General features: G+C 48.2%; 1 protein-coding gene across 1 annotated transcript; it reads right to left on the reverse strand.

The window, feature by feature from the left end:
- Positions 1-5,575: 5,575 nt before the first annotated feature.
- Positions 5,576-17,700, reverse strand: trim46b (tripartite motif containing 46b; the record flags this gene model as incomplete). Its single annotated transcript, XM_084455653.1, has 12 exons — positions 5,576-6,011; positions 6,127-6,194; positions 6,372-6,601; positions 7,766-8,104; positions 8,934-9,055; positions 9,924-10,177; positions 10,645-10,740; positions 11,122-11,268; positions 14,146-14,344; positions 15,370-15,520; positions 15,763-16,024; positions 17,677-17,700. 12 exons carry the CDS (start codon positions 17,698-17,700, stop codon positions 5,576-5,578), a joined length of 2,328 nt encoding a protein of 775 aa, XP_084311779.1.
- Positions 17,701-19,176: the final 1,476 nt, after the last annotated feature.

The raw sequence follows: 19,176 nt of genomic DNA on the forward strand, positions 1-19,176 counted from the left end.
CCTGTAGGAACCATATGCTGTAGGAACCATATATGGTAGTGGCTCTCGTAGTGCTTTCACTGCTCTGGGTAAAAAAACATACACCTGTTTCAGCTGCTGCTGTGACCAAAGGAGAGAGCAGAGAGAGGGTCGCAAACGAAAGAGAGAGGAATGTGTTTGTCTCATCCTGTCTCTGACCCCCCCCCCCCCACACACACACACACACACACACACACACACACACACTGTCCTTACCCATCTCATCAGCATGTGGCCTACTACTGTTCGTCACAGTGGTGTGCTGTTTGTTGACCCGAGTAGCTGTCACTAGAGATTAACAGCCCACGCTGTGTGTTTGATCAAATGCCTCGTGTCAGTGGCACAGTGTGCAGACGTGAGCCGCTGGACCCCGGACCCCCAAGCGGGACACAATGTCCTTTAGCATCATCCTCACTGGCGCTAGACCACAGCGACGCATCCCTACGGCAGCCTCGGGCGATGTTAAATCGGTCCGCTCTGTTTCCTTGAACAACAGCGCTGCCAGAGACTAGGAGACCGCATTGATTCTGATGAGTGGATGTGGGTCAGTCAATCAGCAGGAGGTAGATGATATAGGCTACATGTCTAGACGGGACGCTTGTTCGCATTCTGTGTTCAGATGCTGGAGATAGCTGCGCAAGGGTGGCGATGGGGATGCGGGAGGGGGGGAAGTGGGGGTGCTTCTCCGCGGCCCATTGTCTGCATGAATACAGTAGGTCGATCTTTGTTGGACGTCTGTTGTGTGTCGGAGCTCAGGTTTGATGAGGTGAGGGCACCGCTGGGGATTGTGATTTCCATGCGGCTGATGGTGTAGGGCGCGCCACCGCTCATATCCTCTCGCCCTTCACTCTCCGCCCATGACATTGACCAGCGTGATTAGTGATCACTGAGGCTATCGACTTTCCTCACTGATGTAATGAGGAGCTCTCATTAGGCTGCTGGAATTCAGGCATTGTTGAGAAAAACAAGCATGTAAACGAACAAAGGTGTACTCATTAGGGTAACTGTGTGGTTAAATTGGTTATTTGTAACTTGCAGAGCATTTAGCCTTAAACCGTCACCTTCTTGTCATTATGTGGCATTATGTTGATAATAGCTTTGTCTTGTCCAACCAAATGAAGTTAGATAACCAGGGGTAGTCTTTGCTTCAAGGTCACTACAAGCTCGTCAAATCAAACTTTATTTGTATAGCGCATTTCATACACAGGCAACACAAAGCTCATCAGTAATTCAAGCATACAGTATGAAGTACTTTACATTCAGGCTCACAAAATTATTACATTCAAATAGCTACTGTACAGTACACTGAACAAGTCATAAAATTATAGCTTGTCGTTACTTGTTAGCAAAATAAGTATGGATACAGTGTTAGATTACATCCTAGTTATATACTGTCACTCAGTATGAGGCAGAGTGGCCAATATGGAATACTTATAGCTATAAACTAACCGCCTTCAAACACACTCTGTCATTGAGGCTATAATGTCCATGTAAAAGGTCATGAGTTCCAGGATTATGCTGCTCTGTGGCTGAGTAATACTCTGAAAGCTGATTGCTGTCGACCCAGACAGCCATGCCCGTCAAGCTCCGGAGGCAAAGTTGATTGGACGGGACGGCTGGACTGTCTCGACCTGTCAGTCTCTTAGTCTGGACACTGGGGGACATTGTCCGACCCCGCTCCCCGCCCCGCTCTGACCCTCCAGAAATCTGACCCCTAGACATCAGCCCCCCCCCGAGGCACCTGCCAACCTCTGACCCCACAACCTGGAGAGAGCCAGGAGGAGGTGAGGCTTGGGTCGGGGGGGGGGGGGGTCAAGTGTTGACACGGTAACAGATAGGGCTGAGGGTGCAGATCCTAAAGACACGGTCAGCACGTTTCTTCCTCTTCTTTTTTATTCTCTTTAACTGTTCTTACTCCCCTCCTCCCACTTTTTAACCTCTGTACACCTAATTGTCCCTGAGCTGTCTGTCTCTCTCTGTCTCTCTCTGTCTCTCTCTCTCTCTCTCTCTGTCCATCTTCTCCCTCCCTCTCTGTCCCCCTGCGGTGAGCACAGCCAGGGCTGTGATGTATGCACAGCTGGTCTTGACCGAGTGGTCCAGGAAACATGTGTGGTTTACGGATCCCCTGTTGACATTCTGATTTGCCTCGGCTTTCGCTTTTCAGGGACCCCTGGAATTTGAACAGCTCAGGAGGCTGTGGAGGTTCGTAGCCTAGTCAGCGCGTTTGACCCGGGTGGAAAACCATTCTAAAAATGTATAGCAGCCTGCCCGGCCTGTATAGATCTGTTACAGGATGTCGAAGCTCAATACAAATGTGTGTTTTCCACTCTCGCTGCCTCACCATGCTTTATGCTGAACTATATATCGTCCCTCTGTGCAGTCCCAATGCTATCCCCTGCCTGGCTGTGGAAACAATAATATCCTACCGGTGTTCAGTTAAAGGTCAAGCGTGAAGAACAATATCTGTAGGTACCCTCAGGATTTATCCTCAGGATAACAGTCACACCCAACGGTCAAAGGCTACATGATGTGGGTCGAAAAATCTGTTTTAGGAGGAGACCGATATAGGGTCAGCTGCATGAACTTGAGATTCACCAAGAGGTTCTACCAGAGTTCTTACCATAACAGTATGAAGCAATGTGATGTCAAGGCATAGCCATAATCCTGCATGGGAGTGACTCTACCATGCCTAGAGGCCAGTGGCATCTCCGTCATCCACAGCGCAGTTGTATACAGTATGAACAGTGACACTCCTTCGCTATCCTTGACGGATCCCCTATCATCATTTGGCTGGTGAAAACAGGCACTGAGAGGCAGTACGAATGGATATCCCCTTGCAGTGTAAATGGTAGACCTAATAGAATTAGCCTTGTCCTTCCCCCCATGCTCCCAGCGCAGTGGGTTACAGTTCGTGGCCATATGGGCTTTGTCTAGTATTACTGTCACCCCCCATTTATCACCGCAAGCAGAGACGGCCCCTCGACGTCTCCTTCAATCCTCTTAACAAACATTTAGCTGATTGTTGGTTTTTTTTGCTCCGGCTTATCAATTTGATAAAGGCACAAGGGATGATCAGAGCTGTCTGGGTGACCGAAAAGACGTTTGATGCTTTGTCCATTGTCTGCAGGCAGATCGGACTCCTTCATAATGAATGTGAATGATTAGGTGAATAGTGCTGGGAGGGGACTGGTATGATACAACGCCGTGGTGTTGCTACAGTAGGCCTCATGTCAAAGGGACAGACGGGGGACAGACGGGGGACAGACGGGGGACACCCACCCAGGATGCCCCTGGCCTCTGACTGGAACGGGGGGGCAGACTACACTAGACTGGGTTACCCCAGCACATTCAAAGCACTTCCATACATTGCAATCAAGTAGAAATGTGAAATGTCTGTCTTACATAGGAGTAGGTGGACGTGACATTACTAAGCACTGTATTGTAGCTATGGAGACAGCATTCCTTTTCTTCATCACACACCACCTGGTTATCTCTGAAGGACTAGAGAGAAACCTGGTGGTGCCTTTTGAACAAATTCACCAAACTCTTTAGTTTCTCAGTAAAGAACAGGCTACAGTGTAGAGGATCCCACAAGTAGAACAGCCTTTTATTTGTGGTTTAGGGGCTGGATGAACTACATTAAGGACATTCGGTATTAAAGAGCTATTTGTCAAAGGCAAAGGCAGACCCTGACAGACTTATTGCGGGGCTTACCAGATGGTACGGTCAGTGTGGGTCTTACAGACTGCATCGGTCCAGGCCGGCCTTCATCAGATGAGCTCCAATGACTTCTCCTTTTTTTCAGTTTCCCCTGTCTATGTCAACCGATGATGATCACGGAGATTAAGAATTGGTAATTCTTGAGAGGTATTTAAGAGAAGACCCTCGCTGTGCTCAGCGCTCTATGGAGGGATTACGTGGTCCCTTACATGTGGTGTTGTGGCTACATACCTCCAGCCAGCCTAAACCCAATCTGTTACAGATTTAGACTAAAAAAAGGAAAGAATGAGAGAGAGAGAGAGAGAGAGAGAGAGAGGGAGAGAAAGAGAGAGAGAGGGTGAAGGGTGGATACAATAGCCTACTGTACATTCCACTCTCTTTATCACAGATAAGAGATAAAGCAGTGGAAGGATATTTTGTATCTGTGTATTGGGAACATCCAGAGAACATTCCCTTGAGTCTGAGATGGTGCCTTTTTGTCCTCAGTCTTTTTCATAACTTTTATTTTCCCTTTGTGGCTGAGGCAAACTCAACCACCCTTCGATTTCTCCTGAATATGGAGCCAATTAAATACATGTGTGGGTTTTCATATAAATGCGCACGGAAACCTGGAGCGATTTACATTACATCTATATATGGGAATGCTGAACACTTGGGGGGTTCAGGGTGATATATGGGCCCTTTGTGACGATGCGTGTTAAAAACAGGCTATACAAATAAAATCGTATTTGATGATTTGATTTGATTCTCACATGTATGGTGTTAATGTGGATATCTATAGCAGATGCTCATTATAGTGTACTGTACAAGTCATGGTAAGTGTTTATTTCATCAGGTCCGGATTCTGTTGCTGCCCCCAAGTGGCGTAAATATGTAATGGCAAAGCAAGAGATTTCCACAGAACTAGAGGAAGCAAGCAGAGGACCTTGTCTTTGTCACTTAAACAAACTGCCTTTATTTACTGTTCATTAAAACAATCCTTTGCGCTTTGCAAACATTCTGCCAGCAGGTGAATTCTAGCTAATCATTCATTAGAAGCACTGCTTATTGATTTAATATCAAGTTCACAGTTCATAAAAGATTCTTTGTGTAAGCCAAAAATAATTATTAACATAACATCAGACTATGAATCAGAGAAGTGAATCACAAACACACACACACACACACTCACACACAAACACACACACAAACACACCATAAATTATTCAAAATAATAGTAAACATACTAATTAGTAGTGTGTGGTTATAGTTCCAGCTGTGGTTGCTAATTACAGTATTGCCTCATCCTGCTGTACAATGCAACAGTGGGAAGTAAAATGACTGATGAGTGTAAATGAGTGATGGAGGAGAGACAGGAGAGGAGAGTTCACTAACAGTCAAGACATGTTCTATTTCAACAGTTAGTATCAGTGAAAAACAGTGCTAGAAAGAGTGGATGTGACCTGGTTTAGTTACATGTGAGTATCAAAAACATATTCACTCAACAAGGACATGAATGACAACTGGTGTTCATATGTGTTGTGTTTTGCGTACAGTATATACATAGAGCATACACCATGAATGTATACACCAAAGCGTGTTAATTGGAGCAAGCATCAAAGATTATACAGTATGTGTAATTTGCAAGCCACTATATAAGCAATTTATTATTTTTGGGAAAAAAAAGTTAAAAATAAAATGTAACAAAACTTAATTACATTTGCATATCTGTTGCGATAAAAACTATTTTTCTTATACAAATGAAATACAAAACAAAATCTCTGAGGTGTCTAACTTTTTGCTCTAGCTGAGTAAATAGTTTGCGATCAACTTTACATTCAATTTCAATCACCCCAGATTAGTTATGCAGTTTAGTGACACGGGATTGGATAGTGACCCTCCTGACTGGCGTCGGATCTGGGTTCCGATTGGCCACTAGCTCCTGTAACTGCAGCGCCCCTCCGCCAATGAAACAGAAAGCCGGGCACACCGGGCCGGAGCAATCCACTGGCCCGTCCCACAGGGGGCGCAGCGAGTGGGCGTCGTAGAAGGTGACGCGGCCCTTCTCGAAGTCAAGGCACACCCCGAGCCTGGGGGGCAGGGGGTAGGTGAGGCCCGTGGGAGAGGAGGGGCCATTGCCGTTGGCGACGGGATCACGGGTGCCGTTGGCGTGGTGATGGTTGGAGTGCTGGGGCAAGTAGATCTTGCCCATGCCCATGGTGAGGAAGGAGAAGGGAGGAGGGGAGTCCAGCGCGTCCTCCACCCCGCTGTCATGGCCGCTGTCTGGGTCGTAGCTGAAACGGGGGGAGGGAGGAGCTGAGCAAATCTACCCTTTCTCTCCTAGATATGTTCTCATTAATATTCCCAACATTAGGATGGCCTCTATATTCCTGCTGAGGACGTACTCACCGGGGACTGGCCATGTCTTGTGGAAGGTGGAACCACTCCTGTAGTTTAGCCTCAAGGCCCACTCCCACCTGGACCCCCCCCCCCCACAAACACACAGACACACACACACACACACACAGGCACTGAACGGTGGTAAGACGCCATCTCTACCACTCATCATCATACTACTGTAAATAACCCAAAGATAACGCAAACACATCCAAGAAATAACCTGGCGCACTATCTTCCGCATTCATCTCACTTACCTTGACGAGGTAGGACCCGGGCTCCACTGAGCATGCCCAGTAATGGCGTCCCTGGGTGATGGCCACATCTCCCACCAGGAGGTCGGAGGTCAGGTGGCAGGAGGTGAGGGCGCGGTCGGCGGCCTGCAGCAGGGAGAGGCCAGGGACGCTGCGGGCGCAGCGCTGCTCCTTACTGACCACCAGCCGGTCAGCGTGGAGCCCCCAGCGAGAGTCCAGGTAGAAGTTTAACACTGAGGGGGGGTAGAGAAAGAGAGAGAGGGGGGGGGGGGGGGAGTGGATTTGCAGGAACGGGGTGAGGATAGAGGGGGTTTGAGAGACAGGCGTGGGAGGAGAGAGGGGGGGGCACAGGGGAAGGAAAGGAGGAGAAGAATAAGGACAACAGGAAAAACCAGAGAGGTGAAAGAGTGGAGGAAAGCAAGAGAGGGCAGACATCTGCCTCCTCTGAAGGAAGGAGAGGAGATCAGCACAGGAGAGAGAGAGAGAGGGAGGGAGGGAGAGAGAGAGAGAGAGAGAGGGAGAGAGAGAGAGAGAGAGAGAGAGAAAGAGAGAGGGAGAGAGAGAGAGAGGGAGGGAGGAAGAGAGAGAGAGGGAGAGAGAGAGAGAGAGAGAGAGAGAGAGAGAGAGAGGGAGGGAGGGAGGGAGGGATTCTTACTGGGATCAACACACAGAAGGAGTCAAAGCAAAAGGTAGTTGACTCACGGGAGCCAACAATGCATTATTCAAGAGGGATTATCAGAGAGGGACACTCAGCAGAAAGAGAGAGAGAGAGAGAGAGAGAGAGAGAGAGAGAAGGAGAGCTAGCCCAGGGGAGACGAGGGATACAGTGGCCACTCTGGACCCAACAGACCAATACCGCGGATCTCAGCCTGATCCATTTGTTAAGCCTGAAGTCTTAACAAGCAGCGAACTTAAGCAGCATAAGGACAGAACTTGTGATAAGAGAGAGAGAGAGAAAGAGAGAGAGACAGAGAGAGAGAGAGAGAGAGAGAGAGAACAAGGGTAGCTGGGTGGATTGGAGGATAAGGCGATGTGTGGCAGAGCAGATGGTGAGACGGGCAGAGATGCATGACGTACAATGCCATGGGGAGACAGAGGGCACAGAGACATAGACGCACATCCTTACGTTCAAAGGGAGGGACGTATATCGGCGCCGTCACGAGGAGAGAGACAAGAGAGGGGGGGAGGGGGACAGTGGAGGATGAGGGGATGACAGGAAAGGAGACAGGCGTACAGCTGAGAGACGAGGTGGGAGAGAGGGATGAGAACGATGGGAAAGACAGATGGACAGAAATGGGAAGAAAGAGCGAGTTATTAAGCTGCACTTCATGGACTGCGCCAACATTTGACCGACCAGCCATAGGGGCGCGCCGCGCGCGTGTGTGAATCGTTCTCACCTGGTGCGGGCGGTGTGTGCAGGTACACCTCCTCGCTGTACTCCCCAAAGCCCGCCTTGTTGCAGCCCCTCACCCTCAGCACGTACACACTGTCCATCTCCAGCCTGTCGATCACCGCGCTCGTTCCGCTCACCTCCTCCAGGCGCTGCCAGCCCCAGCGGGCGGCGGCCAGTCCGCCGCGCATCCCGCCCCTGGCCCCGCCCCCCGGCACCACCCCCCGGCGACGGTACTCCACGGAGAAGTGCCAGGCCGGGGCGGAGTCCTGAGGGAGCCGCCAGCACAGGAAGAGCTGGTCGTAGGCCAGGGTGCGCTGGGTGTCAATTACAGGGGCCAGAGGGGCTGATGGGAAATGGAGGCACAGGTGTCAGCAGACGGCAGACATGTTTGTAGGACTTGACAGAACACACCCACTGTTGTCACCCACAGAAATCCAAAAGCATTATTTATTTTAGCTCATGGTAATAAAAAACACAAAATGTATAGGTACAAAGGTATTAATAACCTTATTCTCACTATAGTGAGGCATGGAATTAGGAGCTGTGGCTAGCGGGGTGTAAGGGCATGGAGACTGCCTCCTTTGACTTCCACGCCTGTTAATTGAGAGGCAGCTTTGGCGGGGCCTAATTGGAGGCAGGGGCCACAGACCTGCGATCAAGGCTGCAGGAGCAGCATTTTTTAAGGGACGCAGACATTCTCACAGAGGGGGAGAGAGCTGGAAAGACATGCTATGCTATCTCTCTCTCTCTCTCTCTCTCTCTCTCTCTCTCTCTCTGCCCTGCTGGGACGGACTACCAACCCAGGTCATTTCATTTGAGGAATTTCTTTAACGTACCAGTCTTGATATGACTGAGATTTTGACAGTCCTCTATTTGTGAACCTTTTGTTGGCAACCACCCCGTCTGACCTGCCTACTGTACACCCCACCTACAGGCCTGCCAGAATAGTGTAGTTGCAGTAATGCAATACTATCTAATCTAATCTCCATTACTGCACACCTTTGTTCACTGGTTACCAAAGAGGGATCTTATGCTACACTGTGCCCTGGAAACATTCCTGAGTTTTCTTTTTATATTCTTCTTATCAGACCTCCATCTCTCAGCCCATCCTAGTGCCTCCCCAGGCCCTCCTCCCCCCTTCCCTCCTCCTCCTCCTCCTCCTCCTCTCTCACCCTGGATGAACTGCAGGTCTGTGAGGAGTTTGAGCTCTTTGGATGCTTCTAGCTGGAAGTGTCTGAAGGAGGGATCAGCAGCCAGAGAAAAACACTGCAGCGCCTCAATGGCTTTGCTTAACCTGGAATTTACAACAAGCAAACACACACACACACACACACACACACACACAAAAAACACACACACACACACAAATTGGAAAGAAATCTGTTACGTGGGAGGTCAAATGAGACACGATACAGAGATACAGAAGCAGAATCTCTGTGGGTAAGGAAATGATCTGATTCACATTGTACAAATAGAGATAGCAAATCTAATATCTCCACATGCAGATGTCTATTGACATTACTGCATAGAGTCAATAGACACCAGGGACGTGCTGGGATTCTCCAGAATCTACAGATGGCCAGCACGGCCCTGATAGACACTGTGGTAGACATCTACAGTTGCATTCTACTAGCGACCCCTTGTGGTCTAGTTTGGGAATACAGGGAGAAAATGGCCTCTGATGGCCACGTATTTTATCAACTCATTATCATAAAATATGTAGCATTAATAACCTCATTAAAAAAACGAAAACAATTTAGTTGTAGCTGCACATAGACAATCAACATCTATGAAAAAAGACTTGTTTTAGATGGGTTCACTGCCCCATTTCATGCAATGTACCCTGTGGAAATATTCTATATACTATTTCAAGTTCCATGTGAAGAAGTCAAGCGCTGTCGCTAGATGGCGACACCACCACGTTCCCTTCATATTACACATGGACAGAGGGAGCAGCCACGAAGGAGGAGTGCAGTGAGAAGTAGAAAAGCAGACAAAAGAACGATCTAAAAAAGCAAACGTGCGGTGCCAGCAAACAAAAGAACAGCCTTCCGGTGAGACCTCAGAATCAGAGTCAGAGTCAGAGTCAGAGTCAGAGTCAGAGTCAGAGTCAGAGTCAGAATCAGAATCAGAGTCAGAGTCAGTCAGAGTCAGATTCAGACCTGTTGTGATTCTGGCGCGCAGCCTGCACGAAACAGGGCGGGTCCGTCTCTTTCAGCAGCTCCTGGGAGAACGCCATGAGCCCTGCGTGCTCCATCAGGCTCCGCCTCTCCGCCACCTGGCCGGCCAATGCCTCGCCCCTCCTTTGCCGCGCCTCCTCCAAGGCCTGGGCCAAAGACGCATGGCGCTCTGCCAACATGGCGCCCAGCTCCCTGATGCTCTGAGACAGCTGCTCCCGGGCCGCCACGCTGTTCACCTGCAGATGGCCAGACATGCAGGTGAGGAGGGCAGGACCAATACCACTGAATGCACCAGCGCTTTTACATAAGGAGGGAGGAAGCCCAATTCTGAATGCCTACATTATAAAAGTGAATATTTAATTGAATATGTAATACATGTAGTAAAGGACAAAGATTAAGGTAAAACGAGAAATGGTTTCAGGTTAAATATCAGCTATCTGGTGTCTGGGTTGGAACTGGGCCTTATATCATTACACCAGCCTCCACAGCTGTGCTGTATGGATACTGTAGAAAGATGGAGGGATGTCTGTCTACTCAGCTCATGCCTGAACGTCTGGTATGGTTTATGATGTATTGTGGAGACCTCTTTTTTTAATCATAGGTCACATTACATAATGGACACTTCTGCTCCCAAACTGGGGGTTTTGCCTAGAAATCAATACGCCTAACTGTGTATTTCTGTCTGGCTGCAGTATCAAGTCACCTCCGTCTGAGTAATGGCACTCTCCAGCTGTGTGATCTGAGCCAGCACCGTCTCCTGGTTGGCCAGAATGTAGTTCATCTCCTTGGTAATCTTATCCTGCAAAATAAGCAGTATAACAACAACAAATTAAGGGCTAGATTTATAACCACTTCCCATCCTGTCCTCTGTGATGAACGGCAATACAGGTAACTATGATAGTGATCCATCATCCTGGATCACTTCCCTTTCATATAGTAACTCATCAATTATCATGAAGATTCACTTCCTTAATAAAAGAATGATAAAGCCAATTTGCAGTAATGTAATTGATCATTGCAATGATGTATGTGACCAGTATTAATAGCCTTGAGAATCCTAAGAATCCGATGCTAAACAACTCCACTACCACTGCCACCCATTCTCCACCTGTGTGAGCTAACCAGCTAGCCGGTCTGCTAGACGGGGTCCCCCCCCCCCACCCCCCACCCCGATACCCACCTTCAGCGTCTGGTAGGCCTGGGCGACGGGCATGACCTTGTGGCCTGCGTGGGCACGGCGCAGCTTGCAGAGCTGACAGAGCAGCCGCTGGCAGGACTTACAGTAGAACTGGAGACGCTCCTGGTCGTGTTCCGGACACGTCAGAACCTGGAGAGAGACCCACGAAGGAGAGACCCAGGAAGGGAAGGAGAGAGACCCAGGAAGGAGAGAGACCCAGGAAGGAGAGAGACCCAGGAAGGGAAGGAGAGAGACCCAGGAAGGGAAGGAGAGAGACCCAGGAAGAGAAGGAGAGAGACCCAGGAAGGAGAGAGACCCAGGAAGGAGAGAGACCAAGGAAGGAGAGAGGGCCGGAGAGAAGGAGAACGTGCGGAGGGGAGAGGGTTACGTAGATCGGTAAAGAGGAAGAATCCGACCTGGTAGTATATAGTGTAATGCGACCTGGTAGTATATAGTGTAATCCGACCTGGTAGTATATAGTGTAATGCGACCTGGTAGTATATAGTGTAATCCGACCTGGTAGTATATAGTGTAATGCGACCTGGTAGTATATAGTGTAATCCGACCTGGTAGTATATAGTGTAATGCGACCTGGTAGTATATAGTGTAATGCGACCTGGTAGTATATAGTGTAATGCGACCTGGTAGTATATAGTGTAATGCGACCTGGTAGTATATAGTGTAATGCGACCTGGTAGTATATAGTGTAATGCGACCTGGTAGTATATAGTGTAATGCGACCTGGTAGTATATAGTGTAATCCGACCTGGTAGTATATAGTGTAATCCGACCTGGTAGTATATAGTGTAATGCGACCTGGTAGTATATAGTGTAATGCGACCTGGTAGTATATAGTGTAATGCGACCTGGTAGTATATATAGTGTAATCTGACCTGGTAGTATATAGTGTAATATGACCTGGTAGTATATAGTGTAATCCGACCTGGTAGTATATAGTGTAATCCGACCTGGTAGTATATAGTGTAATCTGACCTGGTAGTATATAGTGTAATATGACCTGGTAGTATATAGTGTAATATGACCTGGTAGTATATAGTGTAATATGACCTGGTAGTATATAGTGTAATATGACCTGGTAGTATATAGTGTAATGCGACCTGGTAGTATATAGTGTAATATGACCTGGTAGTATATAGTGTAATCTGACCTGGTAGTATATAGTGTAATATGACCTGGTAGTATATAGTGTAATGCGACCTGGTAGTATATAGTGTAATATGACCTGGTAGTATATAGTGTAATCTGACCTGGTAGTATATAGTGTAATGCGACCTGGTAGTATATAGTGTAATCTGACCTGGTAGTATATAGTGTAATATGACCTGGTAGTATATAGTGTAATATGACCTGGTAGTATATAGTGTAATATGACCTGGTAGTATATAGTGTAATCTGACCTGGTAGTATATAGTGTAATATGACCTGGTAGTATATAGTGTAATCTGACCTGGTAGTATATAGTGTAATATGACCTGGTAGTATATAGTGTAATATGACCTGGTAGTATATAGTGTAATCCGACCTGGTAGTATATAGTGTAATGCGACCTGGTAGTATATAGTGTAATGCGACCTGGTAGTATATAGTGTAATATGACCTGGTAGTATATAGTGTAATCTGACCTGGTAGTATATAGTGTAATGCGACCTGGTAGTATATAGTGTAATATGACCTGGTAGTATATAGTGTAATATGACCTGGTAGTATATAGTGTAATATGACCTGGTAGTATATAGTGTAATGCGACCTGGTAGTATATAGTGTAATATGACCTGGTAGTATATAGTGTAATATGACCTGGTAGTATATAGTGTAATATGACCTGGTAGTATATAGTGTAATATGACCTGGTAGTATATAGTGTAATATGACCTGGTAGTATATAGTGTAATATGACCTGGTAGTATATAGTGTAATATGACTTGGTAGTATATAGTGTAATGCGACCTGGTAGTATATAGTGTAATATGACCTGGTAGTATATAGTGTAATCCGACCTGGTAGTATATAGTGTAATACGACCTGGTAGTATATAGTGTAATATGACCTGGTAGTATATAGTGTAATGCGACCTGGTAGTATATAGTGTAATATGACCTGGTAGTATATAGTGTAATATGACCTGGTAGTATATAGTGTAATATGACCTGGTAGTATATAGTGTAATATGACCTGGTAGTATATAGTGTAATATGACCTGGTAGTATATAGTGTAATATGACCTGGTAGTATATAGTGTAATATGACCTGGTAGTATATAGTGTAATGCGACCTGGTAGTATATAGTGTAATCTGACCTGGTAGTATATAGTGTAATATGACCTGGTAGTATATAGTGTAATCTGACCTGGTAGTATATAGTGTAATGCGACCTGGTAGTATATAGTGTAATATGACCTGGTAGTATATAGTGTAATGCGATCTGTTGTGACGATGTCACAGTATTGACTCTTCTTTGGCAGATCACCTGGAAGATGCGTGACCGATAGTGCAGCTTTTGAACTTTTCAGCCATGTGGCCTAACTCAAGAATTCAAGGGTCATAACATGTGTCTCGCATAACCTTTGTCTCGCATAGCCAGACCTATCTCCTTTTAGCATAGCCAGACCTATCTCCTTTTAGCATAGCCAGACCTATCTCCTTTTAGCATAGCCAGACCTATCTCCTTTTAGCATAGCCAGACCTATCTCCTTTTAGCATAGCCAGCGCTGGAGAAAAGTCTGGCTGCAACCCATTATCATGTATTTCTTTAAAACAATCACAATCGTCTTGGGCAGCAGCAGCAGTTTTTTTTTTCCAACTAAGTCCTTGCAAAATAGAGTCGGGGGTTTGAAACTGATCGGTGCCGGCACCAATGAGAGACTTATCCCAAAAACCTACATCCTGTGAGCCAGACTATCCTAACCCTAATGTGATTCTGCTCTGCTGATATACCCTCCCACGCCTCCGTCCGCCAACCGCACCCAGGGGTCCCCGGTGACCCCCGCCGACCCCGGGAGGCCTCACCTTGGGTCTGAAGTTGAGGGTGGGCAGGACGTGTTCGTGCTGGGCCCGTGGCGTGCCCCAGGGGTGGTACAGCTTGAAGCACTCGTTACAGAAGCTGGCCCTGCAGTCGGCACAGCCCTTAGTGGCCTCCAGGGCCTGAGGCGGCTTACAGAACTGACACATCACCGCCACGCTGCCCAGACTCACTGTGTGTCTGTACCTGAGAGGAGAGAGGGAGGGAGGGAGAGAGGGAGAGAGGGAGGGAGGGGAGAGAGGGAGAGAGGGAGGGAGGTAGGGAGAGAGGGAGGGAGAGAGGGAGAGAGGGAGGTAGGGAGGGAGGGAGGGAGAGAGGGAGGGAGGGGAGAGAGACAAATGTGGGGATGGAGGGAGTGAGAGAAATAGGGAGAGAGATAGAGAGAGACGGAAAGGTGGGGATGGAGGGAGTGCGAGAAAGAGAGAAAGAAAGAGACAGAGACAGAGAGAGAGAGGGAAACAGACCAGGGGCGATTGAGAGGAAGAAGATAGAGGAAAAAAGAGTAGTGAAGACAAAGACAAAAGGAAGGAGACAAGGGAATAGAGGAAGAGTAGATACTGCTAGACAAGGTGACAAATAGCCTTTCATGGCTACATGTAGCTGGGGAGGGGGTGTAACTGTTCCAGTGCGGTCAGTCAGAGTCTGCTGAGCTGCAGTGTGTCTGTGCGCTCTGCTGGATTCCTCCCCACCTATCAGCTCCGTGCTGTTTCATGTTGCATCAGCATTTGGACACATTCCCTTGCCTGCTGCTTACAGGGCTAAACCTGCCCACTAATTGAAATGGACACAGATCTCTATTAGCCCACCCTGTACCGTCGTAGATATTACTATAATGCACGGACCACAGCACAGTGTGCAACACTACTTACCTGTGATTGATGTGTGTGTGTGTGTGTGTGTGTGTGTGTGTGTGTGTGAATACAGTATGCACCTGCTTACATGCAGGTGTACCTTTTGTGTGTGTATGTGTGTGTGTGTGTGTGTGCGTGCGTGCGTGCGAATACAGTATGCACCTGCTTACATGCAGATGTACCTTTTGTGTGTGTGTGTGTGTGTGTGTGTGTGTGTGTGTGTGTGTGTGTGTGTGTGTGTGTGCGTGCGTGCGTGCGGGCGAATACAGTATGCACCTGCTTACATGCAGATGTACCTTTTGTGTGTGTGTGTGTGTGTGTGTGTGTGTGTGTGCGTGCATGCGTGCGGGTGTGTATTACCTCTCTACTATTCTCTCCAGGGTAAGGTTGCGCAGGCAGTCGGTCAGCCCCTTCTCCCCCAGCTCCACGTCTCTCCCGCAGGGGACGCAGGGAAACATCATCAACACAGGAGGACCCTCTTTACGCCGTCTCCCTGGATACGTCCCGTAGCCTAGAGACGAGAGAGAGGTGGGAACGAGAGGGGCGGGGCCAGCAGCAGGGGAGGGGGACGAGTGGGGCAGACAGAGGGGGGGGGGGGGTACAAATTCACAGCACATCCTCAGGCAGGACATATCGATCATATCTTGACACTGACTCCATGAATAACGAGACTGAGTATGCAAATTCGATTGGAAGCACACAACGCGACACTACAGTGACCCAGAACGCACGAGGGTGCGACAGATCGCACACCTGCGCGCAGCACGCGGTCGATGGGCCTCTGCTCGGCCTTGGGCATGGGCCGGCGCGCCTGGCGGGGGGAGCGGGTGTTGGGCGTGGAGGCCGGAGAGTTGGGCTCCGGGGGCAGCTCCGGGGGAGGGTAGCCGTGCTGGACCAGGACCTCGGAGGCACACATCAGGCACACGCTGTGCTGGCACGGCAGCACCACGGGCTGCTTCACCATCTCCTTGCACACCGGGCAGTGGAGCTCCAGCTCCATGCTCTTCATGTTAGACTGGAGGGTGGGGGGAGGGGAGAGGGGACGGGGGGGGGGGGTGTAGGGTTAGGGGGGGGTGGAAGAGGAGGAACACAAAAAGCAAGGGCTGGTTAATTCAAACCGTGCCTGGACGATGGCGTCCGCAGCATATCCGCGATTACCGAAGGAGAGACGTCGGGAGGACGTGGCAAGAAAGGAGAGAGAGTGCGAAGAGGAAGAGGTGGATGGCGTGAGACCAGAAGTATATGTGTGTATATAAGTGTATGCACCAGCGACCTAAACCAGTGTGTGTGTGTGTAACCCGTAGACATGGTAATATACTGATTTAGAATCTTGAAGTATGCGGTGAGGGCGGAGATGTCTCCAGCTAAGTGTTAACCCATGACAGGATGATGGGGGACAGCTCTTATAAATAGCAGTCCCTGATGGGGCATCAAGGGGAGTCTCATTAAATATGAATCAGGACCAGACGTTCATTATTTAATCCCTCCCGCACGCCTGCATCGAAGGCCCTCCTCGCATGACCGCAGTGCGCTCCGTCCGCCCCGGTGACCACCGCTGACCGCGCTGACGCCGCGCTCCTCAGACCACGCCAGTGTCTCCTTCGCTAATGAGGGACGCTAAGGACGACTAGGACGAGAGTTACGGTCGTTTGTCGATACCCTGTTTCAAGAGAAGCCGTGGAAATATACAGTACAGTGCACTGTTTAGCTATACCGACAGGTCCGGTAGAAAGATCCAGTGGTTCTGGCTCTCTGTGATGCAGGGGATGGCAGGTCCCCATGGGAGGGAGGCTGGCAGGTCCGAGCCTGGCTGTGTTGCGGCTGCCCTTGACAGAGGACGTAGGACATTGGGCTCTGGTTGAAACATTGAGGCGTCAAATGGTTGTAATATGAGAGGATCTTAATCTTACTGGATGACATGCACTGTATACTGTAGAGGATATCTCTAGGCCTTCGACTGTATATTTCAAATGCAGGTATTCCAAAATCAACGTTGCACTGGTTCCAACAGTGCATGATAATAGATTATGGAACACAAGTGGGCATGCAGACAAAATGCAGTGCACGCGCGCACACACACACACACACACACACACACACACATAATCCAATCAACCGGATTACACTGGAAACCACTTAAGAAATATCCATCAACTGATTTCATTGATGCGTGGAGGAAGGAAGAGAGGAAGAAGATGAGAACCTTCCCTTGAATGTTAACCTAATTTTATTGATCTGAATAAAATAATCATATCTGATTAGATCACGTTCTAAAGTAATAGTTTTCCACATCATCCGGAATGGGAAACATAATTTACTCCAGAATGCATTTTGGTGAATCCAGAAAGGGCTGCATTACCCACGCATGCATAGAGCGGTACCCTATTACACTATCAGCATTACGAAAGGAATGAATGAATATCCTACTCCGCTCCGAGTTGCCACGTCTTTCTGAGTCATTCACCAATGTCAACTATGTCGGTGCGGTGCCCGTCTTATAGGCTATTTTGTTCAAAACAACGCGCAGTCGGACAGAAAAAAAGCAGCATCCATTTATGATTGCTAAACAATTTGCCTCAGTAGATCCCATCCCATCGACGCTCGGATTATAAGATGTCTGTCATCGGCGAGGTTGAAAGAACACGCGTTGCGACAGCGCGTCCTTACCTTCACCTGGAACATAGGCGCCATGATAGGACTGATAAAAACGAGTCCTCCCTTGTAGCCTATAGAATTATAGTTCCCCGCGGGTGGGTAGGAAGGAAGTGAGGGGACGAGAAGATGTTACTACCCCGGAAAAGGGGGGTCATAGTAAGAAGATGTATGAGGTGGCTGCATATGATTTTAAAATCTGCTGTCATGATTTTTGTCATGCATTGATTGTGCTGTGCTCGCTCGCATTTGCTCTGTGTTCGGTGCCAGAGCCGTACGCAGGCTACATTCTTGGGAGCAAGCCTCCCAAATTATGTTCCTGCTCACTCTCCTGCAGTAGTTAGTTACCTACAGCCCATTGTTCTGTTCTCGGCAAACTAGGTTAGCCTTCTGCAGCCTGACGCGCCATGCAATCCGGGTTGGCAGCCGTTCATCTCCCTATCCCATGGAGGCATAGCCCATCCCGCGTGCCTGCATCCCGTCTCCATGGTAACGAGCATCCTTCTGTAGCGTGAGCAGAGGCCGACTGTTCTGCGCGTTGTTGCACTAGTTATCTCCGTCATGCCATATGCCTACATTTTTCTGTGCGTTTTACACTGTAGACATAGCTGTCTATCCTATCCAGTCTAAAAACTCAAACACATGCACACTACCATAGCTAAGCTAATGAGCTCCCAGAGCTAGGCCAACTCCCAGGCTAGCCTACATTAAACCATTGGATGTTAGCCTAAAAGGAAGGTGAATTAGACGACCATTTATCTGATTACAGAGGAGAAAAAATGCACGGTGTTCTATCCTCAGCATCCCCCAGCACAGCCCCGAATGTAGGCCTATGCCTATTTATTAAAGTAGTGGGCCCGCTACTGCACGTTATAGCCCATTTTACAACCAATATTGTGTAAATGTGATGTAGCCTAGCCTATGACGGAATAAAAAAGACCTAGGCTAGATGAAGATAGTCGAGACATTGAACATACAGTAGGCTAGGCATATGCTAGGCTACATTAGATGCAATTAGGCCTACGAATGTGCACGTTCATGCTTTTAATTATCTAATGTTTGTGAAAGTTAGCCTATGCTATTTGGTAACAGAGGCTATGTGAGATGGTCCGACAGGTGAATTAGGCTACTGGGACGTGGTGAAATGGAATGTCAAGTGTCCATATTAGCGACAAGCATACGCCTTTGATGAAAATGAACGGAAGCTAAAACATATAGGCTAGACCATGTACAACAATAACAACCCAAGACATGTTACTCACACTAGTACGAACCAAAGCGTCCATTATTGATAAAAGCGTTTTCGAGTCCGAGTTCGATGAAATACACCGGCACCAGTGGTGGTTTCCCGGTATGATATTGATTGCATAGAAGCAAACGTCATAGATATTCTTCTTGGTTCATCCGAGTAGGCTATTTAGATGTGGTCAATTGAAATGTTAATTAGGCCTACGCCCGTTTGTGCGTAATCGGTAGGCCTATTTGGAATTGGAATCATTAGGCTACTATCTTGAA

This window comes from Borostomias antarcticus (genome assembly GCF_949987555.1).
Source record: "Borostomias antarcticus genome assembly, chromosome: 21".
NCBI lineage: Eukaryota > Metazoa > Chordata > Actinopteri > Stomiiformes > Stomiidae > Borostomias > Borostomias antarcticus.